The 26703-nt window shown below is 50.6% G+C and overlaps 2 protein-coding genes and 1 long non-coding RNA gene across 7 annotated transcripts in view; 2 read left to right on the top strand and 1 right to left on the bottom strand.

Annotated features, from left to right (window-relative positions):
* The window catches only part of WASHC1 (WASH complex subunit 1), a 25506-nt gene extending 24981 nt beyond the window's left edge, over positions 1-525 (top strand). For all 4 annotated transcript variants that reach the window (XM_045588367.1, XM_036456368.2, XM_036456369.2 and 1 more), the window contains exon 11: positions 82-525. In XM_045588367.1, coding sequence (XP_045444323.1) covers positions 82-221 — 140 coding nt within the window. In that variant the 3' untranslated portion in view covers positions 222-525. The remainder of the gene's footprint in view (positions 1-81) is intronic.
* On the bottom strand, positions 518-26703 carry DDX11 (DEAD/H-box helicase 11). Of its 2 annotated transcripts, none has more exons than XM_045588366.1 (28): positions 26627-26703; positions 26310-26492; positions 25887-26034; positions 21433-21681; positions 20562-20648; positions 20093-20250; positions 18343-18388; positions 17349-17456; positions 17023-17110; positions 16465-16673; positions 14561-14698; positions 13373-13419; positions 12970-13049; positions 12189-12233; positions 12004-12071; positions 10448-10486; positions 10042-10153; positions 9765-9896; positions 9163-9275; positions 4910-4982; positions 4494-4597; positions 3435-3584; positions 3125-3193; positions 2932-3032; positions 2443-2527; positions 1868-1946; positions 1539-1693; positions 518-1450 (listed from the first exon to the last, which is right to left on the bottom strand). In XM_045588366.1, the coding sequence occupies exons 3-28, from the start codon at positions 26028-26030 to the stop codon at positions 1421-1423; spliced, it is 2709 nt and encodes a 902-aa protein (XP_045444322.1). In that variant the 5' UTR covers positions 26031-26034; positions 26310-26492; positions 26627-26703; the 3' UTR covers positions 518-1420. The 2 variants fall into 2 exon arrangements, with proteins under 2 accessions (XP_045444322.1, XP_045444321.1); XM_045588365.1 differs by having other exon boundaries at positions 14546-14698; positions 18343-18391; positions 20096-20250.
* LOC123653224 lies at positions 3555-5820 on the top strand. The gene is made up of 2 exons (XR_006742900.1): positions 3555-3685; positions 4367-5820. It is a non-coding gene; the product is annotated as an uncharacterized LOC123653224 (long non-coding RNA).

The following is a 26703-nucleotide window of genomic DNA, read 5'->3' as shown; positions in this document are numbered from 1 at the left end:
CCTTTTTCTTCCTGTTTCTAAGACCTTAGGGGCTAGGATCCCCAAACAACCCACCCTCTCTTTTCACCTTTTCCCTTCCAGGCATCTCTGGGAAAGGACCTGGGGCCGAGGCCAGCGAGGGGCCAGGAGGAGCCTTTGCCCGAATGTCAGACTCCATCCCGCCTCTGCCACCCCCACAGCAGCCACCTGGAGAGGAGGACGAGGAGGACTGGGAATCCTAGGGGCTCAGCAGTCCTTCTCACCAAATCAGGCTGAGGCTCTTGCCCTCACATGGAAACAGCTGGGATGGGCTCCTTGGCCCTGGGCCTCTCAGCCCCTGCTGCCCTGGAAGGATGGGGATCACAGAGGACTGCCCAGGTCTGTGCCTGGACCATCTTCAAGGAGCGGGGAGGCTGGCTTCTGAGGGTGGTGGGAGGGGGCCTTTGTTTTCTGCTTGTGCTCTACCTACCTCCTTCACTAGCATGTTCTATTCCCTGAGACAGATACAGCAGTACACAGATCAATAAAGAAATATAACAGCATCAACCAACAGTGCACTTTTAATTAAGGAACTACAGCTGTGCAGAATGCAAACATCTCCGAACCAGGGCCTGCCCTGCTCCCCCTGGTCTCGGGCAATGGGACAAGGTGCGAGTGGACCAAGCCCCCTTTCTCTGGGGCCAGGGAAGGGAGGTGCAGTCAACAGGGCAGCTGTTGCGGATGGAGAGAGGGATATTTTCACACAGGAGAAAAAAAAAAACGTCGAGGGTAAAAATAGTCCTGCTGAGAGCCTAATGGCCCTTGGTGTAATTGCTGATGCCAGGGGAAGAAGTATCTTGGAGTTTGCTCAAGTGGCAAGAGGGACCTGGAACCAGCCCAGGAGGCAGCATGCTGTGGAGGCTGTGGGACAGACAGGTTAGGGCCAGCAGGCGGGGAGCATCACACAGGGCTCTGCTCCCACTTCCAAATGACTTCAGTGCCCGACCTGTCATAGAGGGTGCTTAACCCCCAGGTGGCAGTGGGTCAAAGTAACCAGAAGCCAGAGGGCAGAAGAGCCCAGAACCAGGGGCCGGAAATGGGGAATATTCTTAATTTAGAGGGAAAAGCAAAGGTTTAGAACACTAATTTTAGCTAAAAGGGAAGAAAAGGGAGAGGCGGGAGAGGCCTGCTCCATCTTGCCGCTGAGAAAAGGGTGCTGAGAAACGAGCACGCGCAGACACTGAAGTGGAAGGTGCAGCTTCCACAGCTGCCCCTGGAAGCTGGCCGAGGGAGGGGGGCTCAACTGGATGTGTGAACAGCAAGAAAGACCAATTTCAGGGAGGGGAACTGCCCTGGGTGGCCAGGAGCGACTGCTTGTTCAGGATCGACCTAATTTTCGCCTACTGGCAACCAGGGATTCCAGAAGGGGCTGGTCTGCACTCCAGATGGGTGCGGCCATCCCTCAGGAAAGGCCAGACTTCTTGTGATGAAACTGGGGAGACAGGGAAAGACAGTGAAACACTAGGTGGGGATCTTGGTGGGAATGTCCTCAGGAAGGAAAAGACAAAGGTAGGACTGACCTTCCGCAAAGCAGCAAAGGCAGGGCCAAAGGTGGCTTTGACCTCCACCCGGTCTCGGATCCAGGCTGGCAGCTTTGCCAGGATAGGTGGGCGGGCATACCGCTGGTCCAGGAGCACTATGCTGGCAAAATCCTTCTGGTGCCTGATGGCCCTCCCTGGATGGGACAGGTTCGGGCTCTGATTAAACCTACCTACCGACAGTACACTCTGTGTCCCTTTCTCCTCCTCAGACCTCAGACTAGAGAGATGGTAAGTAAAATCCCATCCTGCCACCTCACTCTTCATCCTTCCCTCCCCAACTCTTCATCCAAGGCCAGTCCCCGGCTTACCTATTGATTGGTTGACAGCCTTCATACATAGATTCTCCACCAAAGCCTTTCCTGGGGGGATCTGACCTGGGGTCCGGGGCTGGGAAGCACAAGATGATGATCTATCAGAACTGTTTCTTGTCCTCTGCCTAGTGTTCTGAGAAAAGGGCACTGCCAGGTTCTAAGCAAGACAGCTACACGGGCACAATGGCAACAGCTGATACAATGGATGATGTCATGAGAAGCTCAAGAGGGTATGGAGGATGCTGCCACTCCCCCCAGAACACACAGCAGGGGCAGTGGGGAAGTGACATCATATCTTAGCTCTAGAGCACATGTGTCAAACACAAGGCCCGCGGGCCAAATCCGTCCCGCCAGGCCTTGCAATGTGGCCCGCACCGCGCTGTCATCACTGCACTCCGCTGCGTTTCCATCACAATGACAGTTTATGACTGTTCAGTAAACCATTCGGCCCGCGATTTAGGCTGGATTTTAGATTTTGGCCCCTTCTCTGATTGAGTTCGACACCCCTACTCTAGAGGCTACAGAGCTCCCTCCCCCCACCCTCTCATCCTCCAGACCCGGAAGATACTCACAAGGGTCTGGTCCAGGTAGGCCATTTTCTCTTGGAGCTCTGGAGACTTGATGTTGGGGTAGGGCAGGCCCACCATAACCACACACCTGAGTGGAGGCGCACAAGAGCCAAAGGCACCTGGGGTTCACAGGGCCCAGGAGGCAGGGCCGGGTCCTCACCCACATGACGGCTGCTGAGCCTACCACTCCCGTTCTCAAGCTGTGCTCAGTGGCTCCCCCTCTCCCTCCCCACCTATACCGCCTGGAAAGGGGTTTTTCAGCTAAGAGATCCTCTAGGCCAGAGTCCATCTAGGCCAGGGAATTGAGTTCTGATAAAATTACATCTGCCTAATTTTCCACCTGGCCTCAAAGGACCACACCCAAAGCTGCGAATCACTTCCTACGCAGCTGGGTGCAAACTCAGATGGCAGCAGATTACAGGGGGAGGGAGGGCTGCTTGGAGTGAGGGGGTGGGCATCAGAGTCCTGGGAGATGGGAAGCCCACTACTTACCGCCCGAGATCATCAGAGAAGTTGATGCCTTCACTCATCTTTCCTCCGACCACCGAGAGCAACAGGGCCCCGGTCACCATGCCTCCTGCCTGGCCACAGCACTGCAGGAACAGCCCAAAGCTGGGACGCCATCCACAGGTTTTCAGCCGCCAACCCACAGGTCTGGACCCAAGGCCTGGGTTCCAGCTCTCACCTGAATGCACCTGGAATACTCTGCCAGCACCTGTTCCACCTGGTTTGCTCGCTTGGGTTCCTGAAATATCTGAAAGTAAAGACATCTCCCAGAACAGGGTTTCAGGATGCCTGGCTCACAGGTCTGCTCCAGATCTTGTTTTCCAGCCTGTGCTTTGGGGACTCCTCAGGGCAGGGACCAGGGATTAGAAGTGGTGGGAGACGCCCTCATATGGGAGGCCCAACCAACCAGTCTGATGTGCAGGAGAAATCCCACGGGAATTCTGGGACACCGTCCCCAGAGTGGAAGGTCCAGCTGAGGGATCACTCACCTTTTTCCTGACAGCCAGGCGGGCCAGCAGGCCACTCTTATCCCAGTGGGCATGGACCTGGCGTTGGTACTCATAGGAGGGGAAGAAACAGATCACCCCTCCAGGCACCACGTTGCACAAGTTACAGAGGATGCGACCTGTCTCGTCCATCTGAGAAAGAGAGACAAGGGGCCCTCCATGGGGCCACTCCTGAAGGCACACCCAGAGAGGCTCCGAACCTTAGGGCTCAGAACCAAGTACAGAGACTCAGGGTGAGTGCGGTCAGGGAGGGCTATGGCCAGGTGGTGCCCCCTGCCTGGGAATCACAAATTGGACTGTGCCACCCTCCCTCCAAATACACTCAACGGCTGCTCCTGGTAACGAGCAGCATCTGACACACCGCAGCCCTAGCACAAGGAACTACACCAGTTATTGGTGTGTGCCAGGTCCGCCCTCCCCCCCTGTGGGCAACTGGAGATTATGTCAAACCGGGCACTGGAAACCCCAGGCATGCCACTAGAGAAGTGCCCCCAGCACTGGCATCCCTGCTGGCAGGGCTCGATATAACCCAATGGCAGAAGGAAATGGTTTCTCATGAGCTTCATCCTAAAGAGATGGCTGGAGGTGTCAAGAAAACTATTTTAAAAAATCCTCACCCAAGGACATACCTTTCATTGATTTTAGAGAAGGGGAGAGAGAGAGAGAAACATTGATTGATTGCCTCCCATACATGCCCCCACTGGGGATTGAACCCGAAACCTGGGTATGTGCCCTGACTGGGATTCAAACCCAAGACCCTTTGGCACACGGGTTGATGCTCCAACCGAGCCACACCGGCCAGGACAAAAAAAGTTATTTAGCAGCGTCAGAGGTGAGGGGCTCGGGGAAGCTCAGACCTTCCTGATAAGCACCTAGACACTACTCATCCTGTGCCACTATTCCTCCCGTGCCAGCTGTGATGAGGACCAGGACTAAGTTGCACAATGCTTGAACACTTGGGATTAGCCAGAGTGTCCCCACCCCAGAAGTCTCTCTCCTGCCCTAGCAAAGGCAAGGTGAGGCAGGATGGCTGGTACTAACCATCTGAGGCAGCTCTCTTTTCAGGTATGTGAATTCCAACTGCTGGTTAGAGGGCCCACTGCAGATGACGAGGGGTAGGATGTTGTCTGGAGGGATCACGTGACCTGGGGAGACCCAGAGAGAGGCTGAGGTTGAGTCCAGAAAGAGCACTGCCCAACCCTTGCTTTCCAGACTAGGAGTAGCTGTTTATATCACTTACCCACCCACCTATTTCCACACTACAGCAGCAATGCTCAGAACTCTCCCAGGTGGACAGAGGGGGCACAGAGCACGAGAGCACAGAGATGGCGAGCTCAGAGAGAGCGGGCAAAGGATGAGATGTCCATCCCGTGTCTCCTCAGCCCCTTACGCCTGCTAACAGCATATGGTTCAACTATGACAACGCGGCCTGTTCCACCCTGGACATGGATCCTCACCACAGGAAAACTCCACCAGGCGCTCGGTTTCCACCCCAGCACATGCCAGCAGCTGCTCCCGAAAGTCAGAAACCTGTGGACCACAACGTGAAGGCGCTGTGACCTCCCTGAGGTCCAGGGACAGGGCCTCAGGTCTGAGCAGGCAGGGGCCTTAATAGAGAGAGGAAGAGAGAATCGCTTGGAAAGACAGAAGTCTAGGTGAGGAAGCGAGCGGCAAGTACATAAGAACAGAGAAGTAAAAAGAAAAGCTGATAACAGATTAGCGAAAAGGATAAAAGAATTATATGGTGTCCAATGCTGGCAGTCCCATTTAACTACTTGTGGGAATAGCAAAGGAAATTTGGCACAGTGGCTCTCAGCCCCGCATATGCAACAAAATCACCAGTGGGAACTTAAAAATATATATTCACATGGCCAGGGCCCAGCCTAAACTATTGAATAAGAATCTCTAGTGCGAGGACTATGCTTTTGTATTTTTAAAAGCTCCATTCAAGTTTTTTACCTATCAAATTGGCAAAAATCCAAAAGTTTGACCACTCTGGAGAAACAGGCATGTGTATATACTGCAGATGGAATACAGCACAGTACCTCCGCAGCCAGCGGGGAATGGGACAATATTTAACAAATCAGATATATTTAGATTTTCTAATCTAGCAATCCCATATCTAGTAGTCTCCCAAGAAGATACAGCTCAACAAACCAATTAACACACGCACAGGATATTTCTTGTGAAGTTGTTTATGAGGGCTAGACTGCCTTCCCAGAGGGACTGGTCAACTGCGCTATGCTGCATCCACCCAACAGTAACCTGCACAGCCAACGAAAGGAACGCAGACCGTGCCTGTGTGCTGATACGGAGTGATCACCAGAGCATACTGGTGAACAGAAACTGAGCATGCCACCTTTGACGTTAAGAAAAAAAAGGAAAGGAAAAAAGCCATCTGCTTATTTTGGGGGAAAAAAGAAAATTTATCATGAAATAGTAGAAGGATAGACCAGCCCTCCCCTGCTGGCCTGATCACCCACAATGCCCTCCCTTGCAGGCCTGGTCTCTTCCAACTTCCTTCCACTGCTGGCCTGGTCACCTCCAACTGCCCTCCCCTGCAGCCCTGGTCATCCCTAACTGCCCTCCCTTGCAGGCCTGTTCCCTCCCAACTGCCCTCCCTGCTGGCCATCTTGTGGTGGCCATTTTGTGTCCACATGAGGGCAGGATCTTTGACCACATGGGGGCAGCCATCTTGTGTGTTGGAATGATGGTCAATCTGCATATTACTCTTTTATTAGATAGGATAGAGGCCTGATGCATGGGTGGGGGCCAGCGGGTTTGCTCTGAAGGGTGTCCTGGATCAGAGTGCGGGTTCCCTTGGGGCGTGGGGCGGCCTGGGCAAGGGGCCTGTGGTGGTTTGTAGGCTAGCCATGTCCCCTCGTGACCCAAGTGTAGGCCCTGGTATCTGGGATTTATTTATCTTCTATAATTGAAACTTTGTAGCCTTGAGCAGAGGCCAGGGCCAGCCAGGAAGCTTGGCTTCCTCCATTGCCAGAGGAAACCCAAGCCTCCTGCTCTCTCCAGCTCCATGGCTGCTGCCATTTTTTTTTTGGATTCATTTATCTTGTCTAATTGAAACTTTTTAGCCTTGAGTGGAGGCCTGGGCTCAGGCAGCCTTGAGCCCTGGCAGCTGCGAGGCCCAGGGCTCAGGCCTCGCAGCTGTCATGGTCAGCAGCGGGTGGGGGGGGGGGGGGGGGGTGGTGGTGGTGGTGGTGATGTTGATATGATCTGCGCCTTCCCCTGATCAGCTCAGTTCCCCTGATCACAGAGGGAGGCCAGACTGTGGCTTAGGCGGCTCCCCTAAGCTGTCAGTAGGACATCCCTTGAGGGCTCTTGGACTGTGAGAAGGGAAAGACCAGGCTGAAGGGACACCCCCCGCCTCCCCGCGGCCTCTAATAGATATATAAAAAGCCAGCGACTGGAATGCCATAATAACCGGAAGACCAGCTGCTATGATGCCCACTGTGGCCAGCAAACAAGCCAGATTGGGGGAGTACAGGTGGGGCTGCAGCCAACCTCCCTTGGCCCCTCCTCCCGGTCGGCCCCGCCCCTGATTGGCCTCTCCCACCCCAATCAAGGGTGGGGCAGCTAGCCAACACCCACTCAGCCCTTCTCCCAGCCAGTCCAGCTACAATTGCCTGCCCCACCCCATTGGCCTCCAGCTCCTCCCCCTGGCCAGCCCTGCCCCACCAATAGGAGGTGGGCTGGCTGGCCAACCTCCTGCAGCCCCTCCCCCTGGAGAGCCCTGTCCCCAATCAATACCCCCCGCCCCCAACTTTAATCCGGGGCAGAGCCAGACAGCCAACCTCCCATTCCCATGGCCCCTCCCCTGGCCGCTGACCCCCAATTGGCCTCCCTACCCCTATTTGGGGTAGGGCTTGCTGGCCAATTGCCTGCAGTCTCTCCTCCCAGCTGGCCTGGCCATGATTGGCCCTGATCAAGGTGAGTCAGCCAGACCCATCCCATGCACCAATTCGTGCATTGGGCCTCTAGTATAGGATAAAAAAACAAGTTTAGCTTAAGAAATGAGATAGAGCATAAGGTCAAATAAATTGATTGATTTTTGAATCAGAAATATCAATATGGTCTCATGATGTCTGAAAACATATTTCCCAGGTCGGTACTGAAAAGATCCATAAACAATAATCATCCACAAACACTGCACGCGCATAGCACCCAAATCTTGGTTTCTAAGTACCCATCCCCAACAAAAGAAACTAGGGCGCCTTGGAGAAATGAATGATTCCAGATCTGGGGTAAAGAAAGCACCAGGTAGTCTGGGGTGTTTTGTTGTGCAAGAAAGCATCCTAAGACTGAGGAAGCCACATCACAAGGACCAGTAGCAGCAGGGAGGTTCCCACAGGCCACAATGGATTTGAGCATTGAGCTATAATGACTACCAATTATTTTAACACACGAATGAAAAAAACATACAGGTCTAGACACATGAAAGAATGGAAAAGAGTAAAGCTACAGGGGCAATCTGACAGGCAGCTGCTGAGTAGCTTTTCATGTAGGAAGTCCTGTTCTAGGACAGCGTTTGCCACCTTTCAGGCCTCACAGACCACCAGTGGTCCACAGACTACCAGTTAGCGACCGCTATTCTAGGACGTCTCCTAAGGAAATAACCAATACGTAGGGACTGGTTACATTTACCACTCTACTGTTTAAATTCTTTGTTTTCTATAGAAAAACTAGAAATCACCTAAATACCTAAAAAAAAGTGGTTATATAAAATATAATGCATTCATGTTATAGCCAAAGATGGTGGAATAAATGCTTGTTTACTGACAAGAAAAATACGGATAACGTTCTGTTGCTGAGTGAGAAAAAGCAAATTATAACAACCGCATTTACAGATAATGCCATATTTTTGTTTTAAAAATATCTACTCTAATAAAAAAGATGCAAATTTACCATACCTTTGTGACACCCACCAGCCAATCAGGAGTTTACAAATTAACCCAACAAAGTTGGCAGGTTAATTTGCATACACAGGTTCTGAGTGGCAGGGGGTGGGACACTTGTGTCGTCACCATAGCGACGACGCAGGCATTTCACACTGCCCCAGCTGCTTCATCTGGGCAGTGTGGGAAGGCGGAGAGGTGGTTCTGGGGAGCAAAGGCAGAAAAGTGGCTCCGGGCTGGAGCAAAGGCGGAGCCAGCAGCCAGGGGAAGGAAGGACCATTCTTGCACAAATCTTCGTGCATCGGCCTCTAATGTAGGTATATTTGTAGAAATTATGCATACAACTATAATGATATGCACCGAATGAATCTTTTGCTAGTGAAATTATGACCCTTCTTCCTGTTTTTGCTTATCTGTGATTTCTACAATGAAAATATACTTTTCTAAAAATACATTTGAATTTATAAGAGGGAAGGTCATATCTATGGCGGGTACAGGAAGGAAGTGGCACTAAGGCACTAAGTGTGAGGAAGAAACTCGTAACAGGACTTTCTCAGGAGAAATGTGATCCCACCGCTTCAGGCACACAGGAGCAGTGGTAAGGCCCATCCCCAAGCCTACAAGGCCCAGCAGTGAGACAGCACAGCAGTGCCACCTGGTGGACATGGTTTGGCCTGTTCAAGCCAAGCACTTTCTGGTTTGGGAACCCAAGGGATGAGGTGAAAAGGCCTGACTATGCATCATTCCTGTCACTGTCCCATCCATACCCAGGCACAGGAGTCTGGATCTGATGTCCTTACCGGCTGCATGGTGCCCCCCGCAATGACGACTGCCCGGCATTCCTTCACCACCTGGGCAAAAGGCACTGCTGGATTCAGTAGCAAGAATTTCAGGCTGCTCTGACTGAGGCTGCCTAATAAAACCACAAAGAAAAGGTCTACATTGGAAGGGGCAGGTGCAGGCCCAACAAACACTTCTACCCTCCGAGGCAGAGGGGACCCCCAGCTGGGTCCGTGTAGGAGGCACGAGAGATAATCACTTTATCTTTAAATCAAATCCCACTTAATCTGCAGCACAACCATGAGGTAAGTACTATTAGCACCCTTTCACATGAGGAAAATGCGGCTCAGAGACAAAGAAACTGGTCCAAGACACACAGCTTGTAGGTGATGGAACCAAGGCTCAAGCTAAAGCCCATGTTACCTTAACCACTAGGCTACATGGCTCCTCTCACATCCTTGCCTGAGACAACTGACCATCCCACACTCCTGCTTCCCTCCTCACTACCCCCACTGCCTGCCCAGGTCACAGGAGGCTGGCATCACATTTCTTCATCCTGACCCCGGAGGTGCTGGGATGGAAGTAAAGGCCCTTTCATGCTCTGGCCTTCAGCTCGGATTACCTTGGCGGCTCAGCATGACCCTGCCGTCCTGGTTGGCAGTAGTGAGAGCTTCCAGGAAGCCTTCGATGTGCATCAGCGGGGAAGCAGGCCGAGGCACCCTGGCCTCCCCCTCTTCCACAGGGGCTGTGGGAGCTGCAGAGCGGAAGGGAGAGTCTGGGACCACAGGCTAGAGCAGAGAGCCTTCTTGTAGTTGGACTAATGGGTTCTCTGGGGAGGGTCCACGTGTGAGGACCATTCCTGCCCAGGGCCTGCAACCCAGCCCCGCCTCCTGACTCACCCTCAGTCACCCCGGGCTGCAGGCTCTGTAGGAAGTGCTGGAACCCCGCCAGTCTAGGCTGCTCCCTGGGGGGTGCGAGGACTGCCCCATACCTTTCTGTGAAGCCAAAGAGCTGAACAGGAATAAGAACCGCAGAGACAAATGAGGGCAGCAGTGAGGGAGGCCACGGTGGACAGAAGGCTTCCATCTCTCATCTGCATCTCAACCAACACCCACCCTCCCACCAACCCCAACACCAGGAATCTTGGCAGCCCCTCTCCAACCCGGCCAAGGATGCTCCCCAGTGAGAACAATAGAGATGAGGGTGCCTCTGAGCTTCCACAGGGCAGGAGAGAGAGGCTCTGTGAGGGCAGCAAGCAGGGGTGCAGCTGGACCCCACCCAGGCCCCAGGGCAGGGCAGCCGTACCTTTCTGCTGACCATGCTCTTTTCACAGTAGCGCCGCACCTGCAAGACCAAAGCCGCTGTAGGCATATGGGAAACAGAAGCAGATAACCACTCTCCAAAACCCCGGGAGCATGAGTCACCACCATCTCCGAGGGAGCCCAACGCCTCCTGAGGCCGACCGGGTCACCCTCCTTTCTGAAGTCACGCTGCCCCCACTGTCCCACACCACACAGGGCTCTCTACGAGAGGGCCCTGCCAGGCCTCAGGCACGGCCTTCACCAGTCTGCATGGCTCCAGCCCTCCTTAAGGTGCTGTGTGATGGCCGTGTCCCTCTGCTTTCCTTCACCATGACGGCACCTAAGCTACATCTTGAGGGATTAAGAGTTAGTCTTAAAACAATCCTATGAGCCAAGGCACAAAGGAGGTAAAGCCTGGGACTTGTTCAAGGGACACCTGGAGTGCAGTTAGGTTGGCGTGCAGGCTGGAATGCAAGACGATGACTTTGGAGCCTTTAAAGAATTCTCAAAAGAGTGGTATCTTCCCATTAAGATTCACTAGACTACAGTTTGTAAACGTTATTAGAAGGGAGACAGAATGAAATCAAGAAGACCAGAAAGAAGGCAAAGGAGAAGACTGCTCTGAAGTAGCAGCTGTGGAAATGAAAAGGTGGGGTAAATTCAACAGCTATTCCAGGCTACGGGGCACAATGGGAGAAAGGACTCCAAGATGGCAGGATTGCCAGCCTGTCTGCAGGGGGTCAGGGCAGTCACCATGGCCAATCCAGGGAAGTCAGGGCAGCTGGTTTGAAAAGGAAAGGCACTATGAAAGCAAGCAGGGTCTTGAGTCTGTGCGGCTGGGCTCGCACTGGCGCGGCATGCACCGTTTGTGTGGCTGGTGCGTGGCGTCCTCCTATGGTGACCTCGTTGAGCCTTGGCTTCCTTTGCTCTAGAATGGCGATGGCACAGCCTACTTTACAATCACAGAACCTTGCCCACTGCCTCAAACACAGTAATTGCTCCATTACTGTTAGTAAACTAGAATCATTAAGGTTGTGAGTCTGGTAGCAGTGGCTGTACTGGCCCCGGGGAGAGCACCAATATGTAGGCCTGGAACAAGCAAAAACATGAGGCTGCAATAAACCACAGCTGGAGTGGGAAGACGAGAGAAAGGTCAAGCAGAGTGGCCCAGCTGTGACCTCACTCACCGCAGCCCAACAGCAGGATCACACTCAGAAATTAACTTCCAGCTCTACCCAGCACCCCGGGGAAAGATGGAGTAAAGCGGGGGCCGGGGCATCTCTGGTTGTGCTTATTAAGTACAAAGAAAGGCATCTTTCCCCCCTAATCTCTCTGACCCTTCAACCCTAGGTCCTGGATTATGTTTTGTTACTGACGTTACATTTTTTTTCCCCCCAGGGTTAATGGCATGTCTGTGCTGTAGATCCTCAGCACTCTGGACTGATTGAGGACAGAAGGAATTTCCTTTCTATTCCTTCCACAGAGTTAGCACAGTGTTCTGCCACAGGTGGGGGTAAGGATAAGATCTGATGAGCTAACATGAACCAGTAAAACCTCTACCTTGAACAAGTTGATGTTGTCGATCTGGCTCTGAAAGAGAAAGTCATTGATGGTCTTCAGCTCTGTCCCTAAGGGTAAACAAACGAGCCTTGGGTTCTGCCCTGAAGACCATGGTATTGGGGTCCCAGAGGGAAGCTCAGAACTGGCTCAGACCAGTCCTGGGCCCATGAGGGCCACCCTCTTACCTGTGTGTGAGAGGCTCTGTGTATTGGGATTTTGTTTAATGTTCCCTAAAAGAGAATTTAAACAGGTCAAGATGGTAATCCTCTGGCCCAAACTTCTCACTCCACAGGCAAATAAGAACATTTGTCTGTGAACCGGCTTTTTGCTATTTTTAATACCCATAGACCCCCCACTGAGGACAGATGTTCCAGGAAGCCTCAAAGTCTGACCCACAAGTGATATGGAGCCCAAAGCCTCCAGAATCTTTTCCCAGGGCGGCAGGGCCAGAGCAGCCACCCCAGTTTAGGCAGGCCAACAGGACACGTCCGGCTGCTCCATGACAGAGGCAAGGCAGCGATGGAAGCCAAGAGCACCAACATGAGACAAAATCCCCTCAGAACCACCACGCTGGACTTCCGCTTCCATGAAAGCATTCAAAAGGATCCCCAGGGAAGGACAGGGGTGCTGCACAGAATGCTGGAAAGGTGCTTGGGACCTGGATCCAGTGGGTTCTAGTTCCTCTCAATGGGCTCAGCAACCAGAGGCTCTAGCTTCATTCACGCGTGTCATTGAGAGTCAACACACCCCTGCTGCCATCCTCACAGCAGCACTCAAGCTGCTATCATATTATGTAAAGCGTCATTCACTGTATTGTAGTGCTATTGCTACCCCAGAACAGTGAAATACACCAGGGCCCTAAAAAAGATCTACTACGGTGGTAAGTTAGACGTCCTGACAGCCAGGGAGCCGAGTCCTACGAGCGGAGCAGGAGGGAGTTAGGCGGCACGGGGCAGGGCTCCTTACCCCCCAGCACAGCCACAAACTTCTCCAACAGGTACAGGATCTGCTTGATGTACATCAGGTTCTTGGCCTTCAAACGCTTCCTAAGGACAAACCGATAGATAGCAAGTGGGTTACTCCAACAGCACCTTCCCTTCTAGTGCCCCAAGCTGAGGCCTTTCTGGCTGGTGTCTTTCTAACTGGGCCACAAGCTACAAATACTCCCCCAGAAGAACAGGCTGGCTGTGGCCCACAGCCTTCAGAGCCAGATGTTGTGACCTGAGCACCCCTGTGCACACACACAGGAGACAGCAGCACGCTAGGCCACCCCGCCAAGATGCCGACCTAATGCCCCCTCTCAGAGGCTGGCTTAGGGGTGCTGAGGCTGAGAGGGATTTTCCCTTCCCCTCTGGGGGTAGTGTCTCACCTGTATCGTTCCATGTACTGGAGCAACTGGGAATGTGCCTGGCAGAGCTGAGGAGAGAAGAAATGGGCATGAAGGCAGACTAGGGTCTGGGCAAGTGGCATAGGGCTGTGCCAATTGTCTAGATCAGTGGTCAGCAAACTCATTAGTCAACAGAACTAAATATCAACAGTACAATGAATGAAATTTTCTTTTGAGAGCTGAAAACCGACTTCTGCGCATGGGCCACGAAGTTTTCATCGCATTGCGCACTCGCACATGGTATTTTGTGGAAGAGCCACACTCAAGGGGCCAAAGAGCCTCATGTGGCTCACGAGCCACAATCTGGCGACCACTGGTTTAGACAGTGGCTAGAAAATGTCAGCCCAGGACACATAAGAGGCAATAAAGATGAGGAGAGTGGGGCTGGTTTAGAGGCCCGTGGGCTGGTGGGACCTGAGAGAGAGAGAAGGCAGGCAGGTTCTGCTGCAGGGGCCACTCTGTGCCAGGGAAAAAGCAAGAGGCTGAATCTCCGGTAATGAAGCCCACTCTAGTGTTTACTGGGCTGGGAAAAGGCGTTGCCTACTAAGAGTGATAGTTCAAGGTAACCATCATGTCCTGGCCTAAGGTCAACCCCGGCATTGGTCAGTAGAGGTGGAATGTCATGTGGGTTTCAGAGTCAGAAACCAGTGGTCAAATCCCAGTTTCCCACTTACTAGCCATGTGACCTTAGGCACTGCCTAAACCTCCCTGATCTTGGAGTTCTCAGTGTATAAAACAGGAATACCAGCCCAATGTAGAGTAGACGTGAACATCAGAGGTAACTCCTACAGTGCATGGCATTCTTCAGTTAAATCCTCTCACAGCAGTTATCATCTAACCACATGAGGACCCTGCTTCTCTCAAGCCATTATCCTGGATCCTGGAGTGGTTAGTAGCATCCTGGGCTGGAGGGACTCAGGACAACACAGGCCGGTGAAGACGAAGGCACCAGCTAGAGTGCCTTCTAGATCTGCCTGAGCTAGATCCCAGTTCTGAGATCCGCCAGAAAGCAGTCGCCTCTCGCGAGGCTGCCGCCTTGACGCAGTGCACCACTACCAAGCGCCATTTATGGAGGAATCCCAGGTCCAGGCAGTTGGGGAAATGGTCCTTTGCCCCATGATGGACCCTGGCTCCAGGAGGGAGAGGCTGACCTACCTGGGATCCACTGACCTCCGTACTGTGGATGCCTGTGATGGTGTCAATCAGGTTGTGCGCCTCGTCGATGATCACGACCTGGCCCTGCAGCCGGATCCCCGCGGCCTGCCGGGTGGCCGTGTGCAGCAGCATCTGGTAGGGCAGCACCACCACCTGGGAGGAGACGGGCCACCTGAGTGGGCGGGACTCCCTCCTGGAGCAGGGTCACCAGCCTGCCCTAAGTTCCGTGTGAATGGTTTTATTTCCTGCCCAGAACAGGTGTAGGGAAAGGATGGCATCGTACTGTGCTTTTAGCAACAGACTCTTTCCTCAAAAGTTTTATGTGGAACATCAAATATATGAAACAAAAGTAAAGCTGATCTGACTTTTGACTAGACCAAGGGTGGGGTTATGGGGAGGGAAACCCCAGTAGCTTAGCCTTGTCCATTCCCCCAAGGTAGCTCCTGAGGCACCCAAGTTTCCTTAAAAAAATAAATAAATGGTGAAAACCGCTAGCATAGCAGAAGGCAGCCCAGGGCTCTGGTCCAGGAGCTGTCACCGCCTAGCTGTGTGATTCTGGGAAAGTCATTTAGCCTCCGTAAGCCTTGTTTTCCTCATCTGCAAATGGGCTTGATAAACTGTCAAAACAGGGTTAAGAAATGGGTTTGGATAACAAAAATAAAAACATTCTGTACATTTTTTTAGTGGCTCTGGTGTTATGTTTTTCCAGTTAAAAGAATACTGATAAACAAAGTAAAAATCCAGAAAATTGGAAACTTAAGACCCAGGTTTTAATATGGTTCCATTACTCACCTACTGTGAGAAACAGATAAACTATTTAACCTTTCTGGACCCGTGTCCCCAGGTGTAGAATATGGAAAGTAGCTGCCTTAGCTACCTCAACGGGATATCATAAAAGCAAAAATGAGGTGAAAAGGGCCTTAAAAAGTCAAGACCATAAGAATTTCAGGCTGAAACCAGTTTGACTCAGTGGATACAGCATCAGCCTTCGGACTGAAGGGTCCCAGGTTCAATTCTGGTCAAGGGCACGTACCTTGGTTGCGGGCACATCCCCTGGGGGGGGGGGGGGGGGGGGCCCAGCTGATCGATGCTTCTAACTCTCTATCCCTCTCACTTCCTCTCTATAAAAAAATCAATAATATATATATAAAAAAAAGAAAAAGAATTTCAGGCCATCTGACTGCACTGGCACACAGTGTCTACAGCGCTAACCCTCGCTGCAGCAGGCCTGGGAAGGACGTGAGGGCTGGGAGGGCTGCTGCATTGCTCCCAGGACCATACATGCAATCCAGGGAAATAGCCTGATGAGCAATTACTGCCACATGAAATTATTACTAACACAGTTCCTGCAACTTTTAAAACCGACTTTAACCTTTTCTTGATTATATGGAATTCTCTACAAATACTATCCTATTTCCAAAAGTCACTCAAATGAAGTAGCAAGAAATGTTAAATCATAACAACCAAATAACAGTATAATTTTTGACCTGTTAAATTGGCAGCTTTTCTGTTTAATAATAATACTCCATATGGCCAGTCTAGAAAACAGTCCTCTCAAATGCTGCAATAACTATACAGTTAGGACAGTCACTCAGAACAGCCATTTGGAAATAGATTTATGTTCTGTAGCTCCCATTCCTCTCGGTGTCTGCCCCGGCATCTCTCACTGTAGTTTCAACTAGGAATGCACACCTTCTCCTGGATCTGACCCCCATAATGCCACAGTCCCTGCAGAACAGCCACCAAGGGACCTGGGGCCTCTTGCGACCGGATGCCCTAGGAGAGGGGGGGTTACGTGTCATCAGTGTGCAGTGTGTCTGTCAGTCCAACCATGGCCAGTGACACCTTCCCAAACTAAGAGGAGTAAGGAATTCCCTCACGGCCTAGGCTGCTACTGGCCAGCCCTCCTTGGTCTTCACCTGGGCAGCTGGAATGGCAAACCGGCTCCCATAATAGGGACAGGCACCAGCCTCCTTCCCCAGGGCCACCAGCTGCTCGATGTCCTTCACCTCCAGCAGCACCTGGTCCTGGAAGAGCTGCAGGTGCCTATGGCCATAGAAGGGACAGGCAGCCCGGGGTGCCTGCCTTCTCCTCTTGGGTTCCTGGTCCTCAGCTTGGCTCTTGCTCTCTGCGGGTGGCAGCACGGGGGCAAAGGCAGAAAGAACGGTAACTGTCCTGTGGCCAGGAGCAGGCCGCTAAGGTCATGTCTACAAAACCTTTACATGAACTATTTATTCTGGTCTCATCATAACACTCTGGTATTTTACTCTGTTCAAAACCCGGATTTCAGAATTAACACTGACCCAGAAAGCAAAAACTCCTTTTCCCAACGAGAGGCTCTTTAGGAAGAAACCATGTCTGTACTGAGCTGGCCCATGCGGGCCCCCCCCCCCCCCCCCACGCTTCACTCCCAGTACTGCCCGCGGCCACAGATGGTCCCAGAGGCTGCTCCTTCAGCTCAAGGGGCAGGTGGCTACCGTGTCTGCTCCTCTGTAGCTCCATACAGCGGTCGTTAATCAGCTGCACAGAACCCAGGCTTTTCACGTCTTGGTTTATACAAAGATTCTATGAGACAGAGGAGCAAGAGTTAAAGAAATTGTGTGCCGGCTGAATGATACACAGCAGCCTCCCTCCTCCTCCCCCCCGAGCCTCGCAAACCAGCCCTCCCCCCTTTCCTTCCAAGGGTCAGCAAGGCCAGGGAAGAGGTTATCCTCCCTTTCCTCAGCCTGCCTGGAAGAGGAAGACGAAGGCACACGGAAGGGAGCAGATGGCACTAGGGCCGAGGCGCCCTGCCTCTGTCTACCTGCCGAGAGCCGAGGGAGACAAGCCGGGTGTCCTTGCCAAAGGGGCTCCTCTGGACCTCATGCACAAACTGGGCCAGCTGGGAGTGGGTCCGACTGCAGTAATAAATCTGTGCCAAGGAAAAGCAAGGGATTTCAAAGACGGTGTAACATCCTGAAATATTCTCTGCACATCAAGGGATGCCATGGGTGATGGGCTGAGGGAATGGGGAAAGGTGCCACAAATATACAAACCCAAAGCAAGGTGACTCTCCCACAGATCTTGGCAAAATAACAGGGTTTCCCCACTTCATCCTCAACTCCTGAAGTTCAAGAGAATGCCCATAAGATGGGACTCCTCCCATCAGTCATGCTCAGCCCCTAATCCAGGTGACTTAGGAATGGTATTTCCATGAGTGGTGACTCCTGACATGGAAAAGGTCCCTCAGATTCCGGGGCGTGGTGAGGGCCGTTCCACACACACCTCCCCAGGGCATGGAGGGTGGGGCTGGCAGTAAAGCAGGAGGAGGCTGAGCTGAACACTCTTTCTCTGACTCCACTAAGAGTTAGAAGAGTGAGGAGAAAACAAAGGTATTACATGAATAAAATCAAATGATTTGGATTTGAGAAGTGTTGGCACCACATACGCCTCATAGCTTTCCATGCAAATGAAAATATGAACAAAAGAGAAGCATGCCATCACACATCCAAAGGACAAAGAACTCTCACTCTGACCTGCCCTGGCCTTCCCCAACCCCTGATGCGGAGAGAGACCCAAGGTCCTTGGCCCAGAATGGCTGTTCCTCCATGTCCTGCGGCATGAGCCCAGGCCTTGCTCCCATGAGATGTCTTCCCAGGTCTCAGACCAGCCTGCCAGGTGAGCTCCTAGAGACCAAGGTCTGGGGCTGGGGAGACAGAGTCAGTGGGCTGGAGGCTCCTCACCTACAGGAGGGACCCTCGCATTTTCCCTGGACCCCAGGCCAATCACAGCATGAAGCTTAGGACACGGCATCTTACCTTAGTTACATGTTCTTCCTCCAGGTCATCCTCATCCTCGTTTAATCTGAGAGGAAAACAAAACACAAAAAAGCATATTTCTCAGCAAACGCAGGCCTACTAGAAACACTTACTAAGCATCGAACCACGAGCCAGCGATCAGCCCTACACCTAAACAAACGAGAACCAAACTGAGGACTGCGCTCTGAGCCAGAAGGAGATGGATACACCCCAGTAATGAAGTTCCACCAAAGCCGCTGGTGCTCGCTTGCGCTCTCAATCAGAGAGATGGCCCAGGCTAACACCAAAGCCATCCTCCCTCTGCCCCTCAGGAGAGGACAGAGAGAAAGCACGTGGTAGTCCCAAAACCATAGGGTCAATGTTTGACTGTCATCCAAGGCTACTCTCCTCTCACTGACTAACCTCCAGCAAATGAGATTTCTCTCAGTTCACCAAGAGGATTTGACTCTATCACTCTGTCAGAGCCCGGGCATGCTGTGCTGTGTGTCAGGAATGCTCTCTCCCTCACTTCTTCCCTTTACTTAGCCAACTCCAAGACCTCCTCATAAACACTACCTGGTCTGGGCAGCGTTCCTCAATCTCCCTGGAAGGGTTGCCTGCCCTCTGACACACTGGCATGGTCCCTGTGATAGTCATCTCTTTCAAACACCGTTTTTCCTCCTGTCTCCTCAACCACCCTATCCTGTCCACAGGCGGATCTGGGTATGTCTTGTGTCTATGGAGCGGCCCCCCACCACCCTCCGCCCTCCCCATAGGTTGCAAAACAGCAGCAACTCCATGCACATTTCCTGAGTGAAGCCCCAAATGACGGGGTGAGGGAATAAAAGATGCTGTCACTTATGACCCTATCAATCTCTTCTCCCCTCAGAATTAAAAAAAATAAATAAGTAAATAAATAAATAAATCACATGCCACATAGTGCACACACTCAGAAGGATCTCGGTGCAAGGCTAGGTGTGTGAATAAACGGAGTCCGCCCTTTCTAGGAATGAATGAGGAGCCCATCAGCATGGGGGCTGTAAGTCAACCTGCATTCCTGGGCTGGCTGTTTAGTCAATGTAGTAGTCTAAGCTTCTTAGGAAACACCAAATCCTTTTTCAGATAGATATACTCTACCTGTGTATAAGGTAGGGTCATCCAATGGATTTTTTTCGTTGTTTTTGTTCACCTAGCAATTCAGTTTTTTAAAAAAGCAGAAATGCTCATTGCCTTGTGCTATTAGAAAAGGAGTTAGTTGCAGGGTTAGTTTCCTGTCAATTAAGAACTGTTCAGTCAGCTTTGTCTGAAAGGCCTGGAATTAAATCACAGGACACAGGAACCAAGACAGTGGTGTGGGTAAGCACCTGTACCCCATGCAGTTTGGTACTTAAGAGTCTGAGATCTAGAGCTGGGTGGGCGGGTTCAAGTCTCAGCTCCCCGCTGCCTGGCCTTGTGGCCGTGGCCAAGGCATCACACCTGGCTGGGCCACAGCTTCCTCAGGGGTAAAGGGAAGACACAAATACTGGTGTGAGAATAACGGCATTAACACACGTGCGCCCAGTGCCCGGAGAGAGAGAGGGCTGACTGTCACTGCCATTATCACTACGCACCCTGAGGAGGAGCCTGGCTGAGAGAAGAGGCAAGGCTGGCATTCCATCCCTTCAGGTGCCCGAAGGGTGACAAGGAAGCCTGGCTCTTTCTGGGCACAGGAAGCAGCTGCCTCCCATGTGGGCTCAGCAGGGCGGTGGGTGGAGCACAAGTGCTATCTTACCCATTAGGGGCTCCTTTCTCCTCATCACTCTCGTACTCCGAGAGGACCAGATCCTCCTCCCCAGATGCTAGCTGCTCCAGCGGCTCGGCCTCCGTTCCTGCCGCCAGTATGTCCCTGCTGAGACGGAGGAGACGCTCTGTCTCTTCTTCTTCCTGTCTCTGTGCAGGAGCAGTGCAGGAGGGGAAAGATAACAACCTCAGTACCGATGCCCCACCTTCGGCACAGTCAGCCTCAGTGTGGCCATCCCCAAGGACAACACACACACACACACACCATTAACTCGGGCCTTGCTGCTTTACTGGTATCACTATCCCAGGTAATACTACTACCTCTGCTCAAGGTCCCATCCACTGGGTCATTAGGATTTAGGGAGTGGGGGTCGGGGAGAGGAACCTGAGGACCTGGTTACTCACCCAAAGGAGCTACACCTCAAGGCCCCCCGGCAGCCACTCCAGGAGATCACACTCACCTCACGCTTGGCTGCATACTTGAGCTGTGTATTGTGACGGAGCTGCTGTAGGCGTTCTTCTCGCTTCTTCCTCCTGATCTGCTCCATCTATAGGGGAAAAGAAGCCATAAAGGAGATTCCTGCAGGAAGCCCCAAACCATGCCTTTCTTACAGAGTCTGGGGCTGCTCAGTCTTCTGCCTCTTCACAGGGCAGTTCTCCTCCCCTGGCTGGCACTTATCACCAGACCCGGAGCCTCGCCAGGTCCCGGCCTCGCTGCTCACTGCAGGAAGTCGTTATATCCCCTCCCACAGCCACACACTCTCACAATCAAATGCATTTCTTATTGAGTTTGCAGCTATGAAACCATGCTGCCAATGGCAACTGTGAAATAGGTTCCTTTCACAGGTGAGTAATGAATGGGAACTCCCTTATCTAGAGAAGGCCTGTGGATATCAGCTTTAAAAAGACAGCAAGGCCCTGGTCAATGTTTCTTAGTGATTAAAGTGCTGGCCCATGCACCAAAGGGTCACAGGTTCGATTTCCAGTCAAGAGCATGTAACCTGGGTTATGGATTCACTCTGCGCCCTCGGTCGGGGCAGCATGTGTGGGGAGGCAACTGGTCAATGTGAGAGTTTCTCTCACATTCATGCTTCTCTCTCCACCCTCCCTTTCACTCTCACTGAAAAGTAATGGAAAAAATATCCTCAGGTGAGGATTAACAACAAAAACAGACAGCAAGGGTGCAGCACCATTAACTCAACAAAGCTGGCAGGAGAGCTAAGAGGCATTGCAAAGGCGAAGAACACGTGTCTACATCTCAGAATCAATCCAAAATAATCACTGAAGTCCTGTTTCCTAGATCACAGCCACTTCTGCCACCCTGGATCTCACCTTCAGTCGGTCCACCAGGTCCCTTTCTTCTTTCTTCTGCACAAACTGAGTAACCCAGTCAGGTTCTCCAGGAGGCCTTAGAGTGTCTGGGGTCTTTTGATGTGAGGATAAAATAAATGGGGGCTGGTCCTTCCCATCACTGGAGGGGGCAGTTCCAGTTTTAAGGAGATGTGCCTCCTCTTGTCGTTTCTTCTGTTCAAAGTCACGAAGCCAGGAAAGAGCCCCACAAATAAGGCTTAAGGATTTTCCCTACAGGAAAAAAAAATGTTTTCAGAAATAGAGAACAAACCAAGCTTCCCAAATGACCTTTCCCATTTTACTAAAGCGTCAAAGAAAGTCTGACTTTAAATGTTAGACCAGCCTGGGGAAGAAGGAGAAAGAAATTAGCAAGAAAATAGCCAGGAAAAGTAGGAAGATGAAAGGAATAAAAACGAAGCTCCTGAAAGAATTTGAAGTGGCTTGTCAGGTTACACATAACTACTGTAAGTCAACATAACTAGAAGTGAGAAAGTAGATAAATAGCCCCCAAAACAATTAAAGCTAAAACATGTGGAGCATGAAATGCTACCCACGTGCCGAGAACACCTTCCAAGCAGCTGGTGTGCAGGCAGAATGTGACCGGCCCATGGTCCTGGGGTTTATAACTTTGCTGAAGCAAACCAACGGCTCTCAAGGACACAATTCTTGATTTACAGACCAGAATTCTCCCTGTGGGTCTGTGTTATAGGTTTGAATCTTGTCTCCCCCAAATCCATCTCAAAGTCCCTACCCCCAATGTCTCAGAATGTGGCTGTATTTGGAGGCAGGGTCATTGCAGGAGTATTTAATCAAGATGAGGTGGGCCCTAATCCAACCTGACTGTTGTCCTTAAAAAAGGGGAAATTTAGATACACAGGCCACAAAGGAAGGTGATTGACAGGGAAAAGAGAGACATCTACCAGCCAAGGAGCGGGGCCTGAACAGCCCTTCTCCCACGGCCCTCAGGAAGAACCAACCCTGAAACCAAGCTGTTGGGAGGCTTGGTTCTTTCTCACTTCTGGCCTCCAGAACTGGGAGAGAACAAATTTATGTTGTTTAAGCCACCCATGTCTGCATGATTTGTTATAACAGTCCTTCCGGAAAGGCTGCTGCCATGGTTCCACGAAACTGCTGCTTCTGCTATCCAAAGGGCAGGTCATTTCAGGTGAATCTCAGGAGGGCCAAAACCTTCATGTCCAGGCCATCACTCCCCTACGCCTGCTTCATCCAGGGGTGATCTCAAAGTATCCAGAGTGAGGTTCTGAGCCTAATCTGGGCTTGAATGAACTGCAGGTAAAATGCATGTGTGTCTAGGTTGGGTGGATTCAGCAGAGCATAGTGGCTAGAGCTTCAGACTCTACAGCCAGGTTGCCTGGGCCAAATACTAGCTCCTTTACCTATCACTCTGTGGCCTTAGGCTAACTTCTCTAGGCTTGTTTATAAAAATGCAAAATAGGAATACCAGTAATAGGACCTTCCTCAGAGTTGCTGCAAGCATTGAGTAAGTTAATACACATAATAGTATCTATACCAAGATTAAAGGAACACCTGGTACATAAATGAGCAACTAGGGTCTGTTTTTTATTTTGTTTGTTTGGTTTTTTGGGGGGTTACGATTATTAAGTAACTAGAGGCCTGGTGCATGAATACGTGCACCACTGAGTCCCTCAGTCTGGCCTGCAGGTTTGGACTGAAACCAGCTCTCTGACATCCCCTGAGTGCGAGAGGGAGCAGGCCAGGCTGAGGGATAAGGATCTATTCACTTTCATCAAATTCTCAGAAGGCTCTGTGACTGATGGGTACTTCTGAAGAATGGATGGCTCATATATGTTTAGAAAAGCTCCATATGTTCCCTTTCTGTCCATTTTGATAGAGACTGAGTGACAAAGACTTGCAGACAGCAGTCTCCAGGAAAGCCTGGGGCAGCCATTCTGCGCTGCCTGGGAATGGGAGCTTCAGCTGTCATCAAGTAAGGAGTAGGAGACTATCCCTACATGTAACAATGGTCCCAGCACAGATGCTGGTTAGATAGCCAGCACCTCTTCCTGAAAGTGAGCTGAGGAAGTTTCTGAGGGCAAAGTTATCTTCCAGAAACAACAGTGGCAAACTCTAACACCAAGAAAAAAAGACCACCAAAGCCCTGCAGATTCATGTTCTGTAAAAAGGCCACAGAAATTTTAGACTGGAAAACATTAAAAAGATGTATAATCAACTGCTCACCTGTTATGAAATAAAATTTAATAAAGTACCCACAGTATACCTAGCTTTATACAATGTTATTTCCTAGGGTTTTTGTTAAAATAACACAGTTTAAAAAGTTTATGCAAAGAAAATAAATTAATTCTTTCTAAACACCTACACTGTAGCATGCACTGGGTTTGATGGTGGGAACACAGAGCTCTCTAGAAAGTGCCCACAGGCACAAACCGAAACATATGACTTGAAGGGTTATGCATTCCTGCGGGACATGGACTCCAGAACCGCAATGCTATACAAGGCACAGTGGGCACAAAGGCAAGAGGTCAACTCAATGTGGTGGTCTCATGAAAGGCTTAAAAAGATGACACTTAAGAGAAAATAGGCATCATCGGGGAGCAGGCATCTGAGGCAGAGGACTAGAAGGTGAGGCACAGTCTGTAACAGCACGGCACCCCTGCAGGCAGTGGGGCACAGGACAGGAGGGAGCTCTTTAGGGGTGGGACATGGAAGACAGTGGCTTTTTCTTGAAGGTAACTGAAGAACACAGATGAGGCCACAGAACCGAGAGCACCAACAGGAAGGGCTGAGCAGCGGGAGAGGATTCCTGGAATGGACAAGGAGCTGAAGACGGAAAGACCTGAGAGGGAGGAGGTGGGCCTTTAGGTTAACAAGTGGAATGTACACATGCTCGTCTAGCTCTTCTACATCCTTTTCTGAAACACATTAAAATTATACAAAGGCATAAAAGAGGCTTATACCCACAAAAACAAGTGGAAGAAGGGATAGTAACAAGTTTTAGGAGAAAGCAGAGAAATGGAACAGACTTAGCAGAGTAAAAGACACTGAGTACAGGTGTCTACAGAAGTCTCCTCAGATTTCCCCTCAGAAATGCCCAGAAACTAGCAAGGCCACGGCATAGCACTAAAAACAAAGGGATTAATTGTTATTCTTTTAAGGATAATTAGACCCCCAAGTTGCAGTCCCCACTCCTCACAGTATTCTCTGGTAAAGCTGAGCCAGGAGGCCCTGGAGACAGCAGGTTGACAGAGCGTGGGGAAGAGGGCTGAAAGCAGAGCATTAAGTGAGAGACTGTGTACCTAAAGTCACGTCTCTGGTCCCTCAAAAATACTGGTTGTCAGGCCTGGACCCACTAGGCAAGTGTTCAAAGGAGAGATTTCTTTGGAAAAACTATTGATAGATGGCTCTAGGGAAAATTCTACAAATACTGACAAATGGAAGCCCCCAAACAGTGGCTGGGTCCACAGCCTCCATCACAGGCCTTTCACTTAGCCTTGCAGTGGCATTTGCTTGAACAACAACAAATTGTGTGTGTGCGTGTGTGTGTGTGTGTATTAGCCTTTTATTCTGTAGGATATACACTGAGTGGCCAGATTATTATGCATTCAGAGATCATAATAATCTGGCCACTCAGTGTGTATTAAAGAACAAAATGAAACAATATAGTACCCCTGGCTGCACTTTTCCTGTCCCAGGAGGTCATGTCATCTCAGGAGAGAGTGGCATGCTTTCATCAGCAAGTGAGAGGAAAAGAATGAGTTACTTCTTTTTATTCATTCATTCCACAAACCTATTAGGAGCCTCCTATGGCCAAATGGGCCAAGTTCTGCTAGATGATAGGGACACAAAGGTACAGACCACAAGGTCCTTATCCTCCAGGAGGTCACAGCCTCATTGAGGGACCTTCACAGCAACACATACATTTCACTATCACATAGTACTTGCTATAAAAAATAAAGTGTAAGAGAGAAGTGGGAACCGATTACCACAGCCCTAGCAACCTCAATAGACAATGTCTAATAAATCCCTCATTCCAGGCCAGGAAGAAAAAACTTAAGGCTTTGATTGGATCCCTCCAGCACTCAGTAATCAAGTGCCTGGAGACTACATCAACATGTTAAATCTGTGAATAAGCCAAAGTAATTTCTATGTTGCTCAATATCAAAGAAGTTGTGTGCCCAGAGAAGTCTTAAAACTTTCAGTGCTATGCTTCCACTGCCATTCAAATTCTTCTTTGCCTGTAGCCTAATTGTCCTTAGAACCTGGGGTTGTGTTTAACAATTTAATAGAGGGAAGTGAGCATTATTCAGAAAGGTAAACTGAGAGAACTACTTTGCCCAACTCCAAACCATGAAAACCTCTGCAGAGGCAAATAAACCTCTGACTAGTTGTAGTCAGGGTCTCCCAAGAGCCCACTTGGGCCAACTGTTCACACTTACAGTGCCAGTTGGACTCTCAAATATCCCAATCTTGCCATCCTCCAGCACCTGGTATAGCACTGCCATGAAGTCTTTCTGGATGGAATAGGGTGTGAAGGGAAAAGGGAAATGGATGCCACCAATCTCCTGGTTTTTATCAGCCATGATCCTAAGGGGAGAAAAATATCTGGTAGTTATCTGATGAGCCAGGAAGAACTGGCTTGAAATCTAGAACAGTTTCTAAGATCAATCTCAATACTAATTACGGATTTTCTCCTTAGGCTGTACATTATTTGGCAAGCAGAGATCATGTTCTCTCCAACATGTGCATATCCCCATGAAGCCATACCAAATCCTGCAATCCACCCAGTGGCATTTATCACAGAGGGCTCTAGAAGAATGCAGAATTTGAACACCCTTATACAGAAACTCCCTGAGTTTCACCTGAGATACTTTGCTGCTTGGATAGCCTTCTAATGCCTCTATGAAAGTCTTGGAGATTTCCTCTCACAGACCTGTGTTCTGGGGTCAAAGATGTTGCCTGTATTCACTTCTGCAGCAGCCTTCCCTCACTTCTGCACAGGGCAGTATTTGCATGACAAATGCTGCTTTATCCTCTTGGGAGACCTGTAAGAAAAAACATGACACACAGGCAGAGAATTATAATACAAATACAATTTCAGTTTTTCTTACATGGCACCTGTTAATGTACATATCCTTATTTTATAGACATCTTTAGTTTGCTTCTTAGTTCATCCTACCTTCCATTTCCAGCACAAAACAGAGCTGCCTCCAAAAAAAGTTTTGGCCTCAAGAATCAAAGCCTTCTGTCAGGCTC

This window comes from Pipistrellus kuhlii, unplaced genomic scaffold (genome assembly GCF_014108245.1).
Source record: "Pipistrellus kuhlii isolate mPipKuh1 unplaced genomic scaffold, mPipKuh1.p scaffold_m20_p_3, whole genome shotgun sequence".
Lineage (NCBI taxonomy): Eukaryota > Metazoa > Chordata > Mammalia > Chiroptera > Vespertilionidae > Pipistrellus > Pipistrellus kuhlii.
This window is presented reverse-complemented; position numbering and strand designations above follow the sequence as displayed.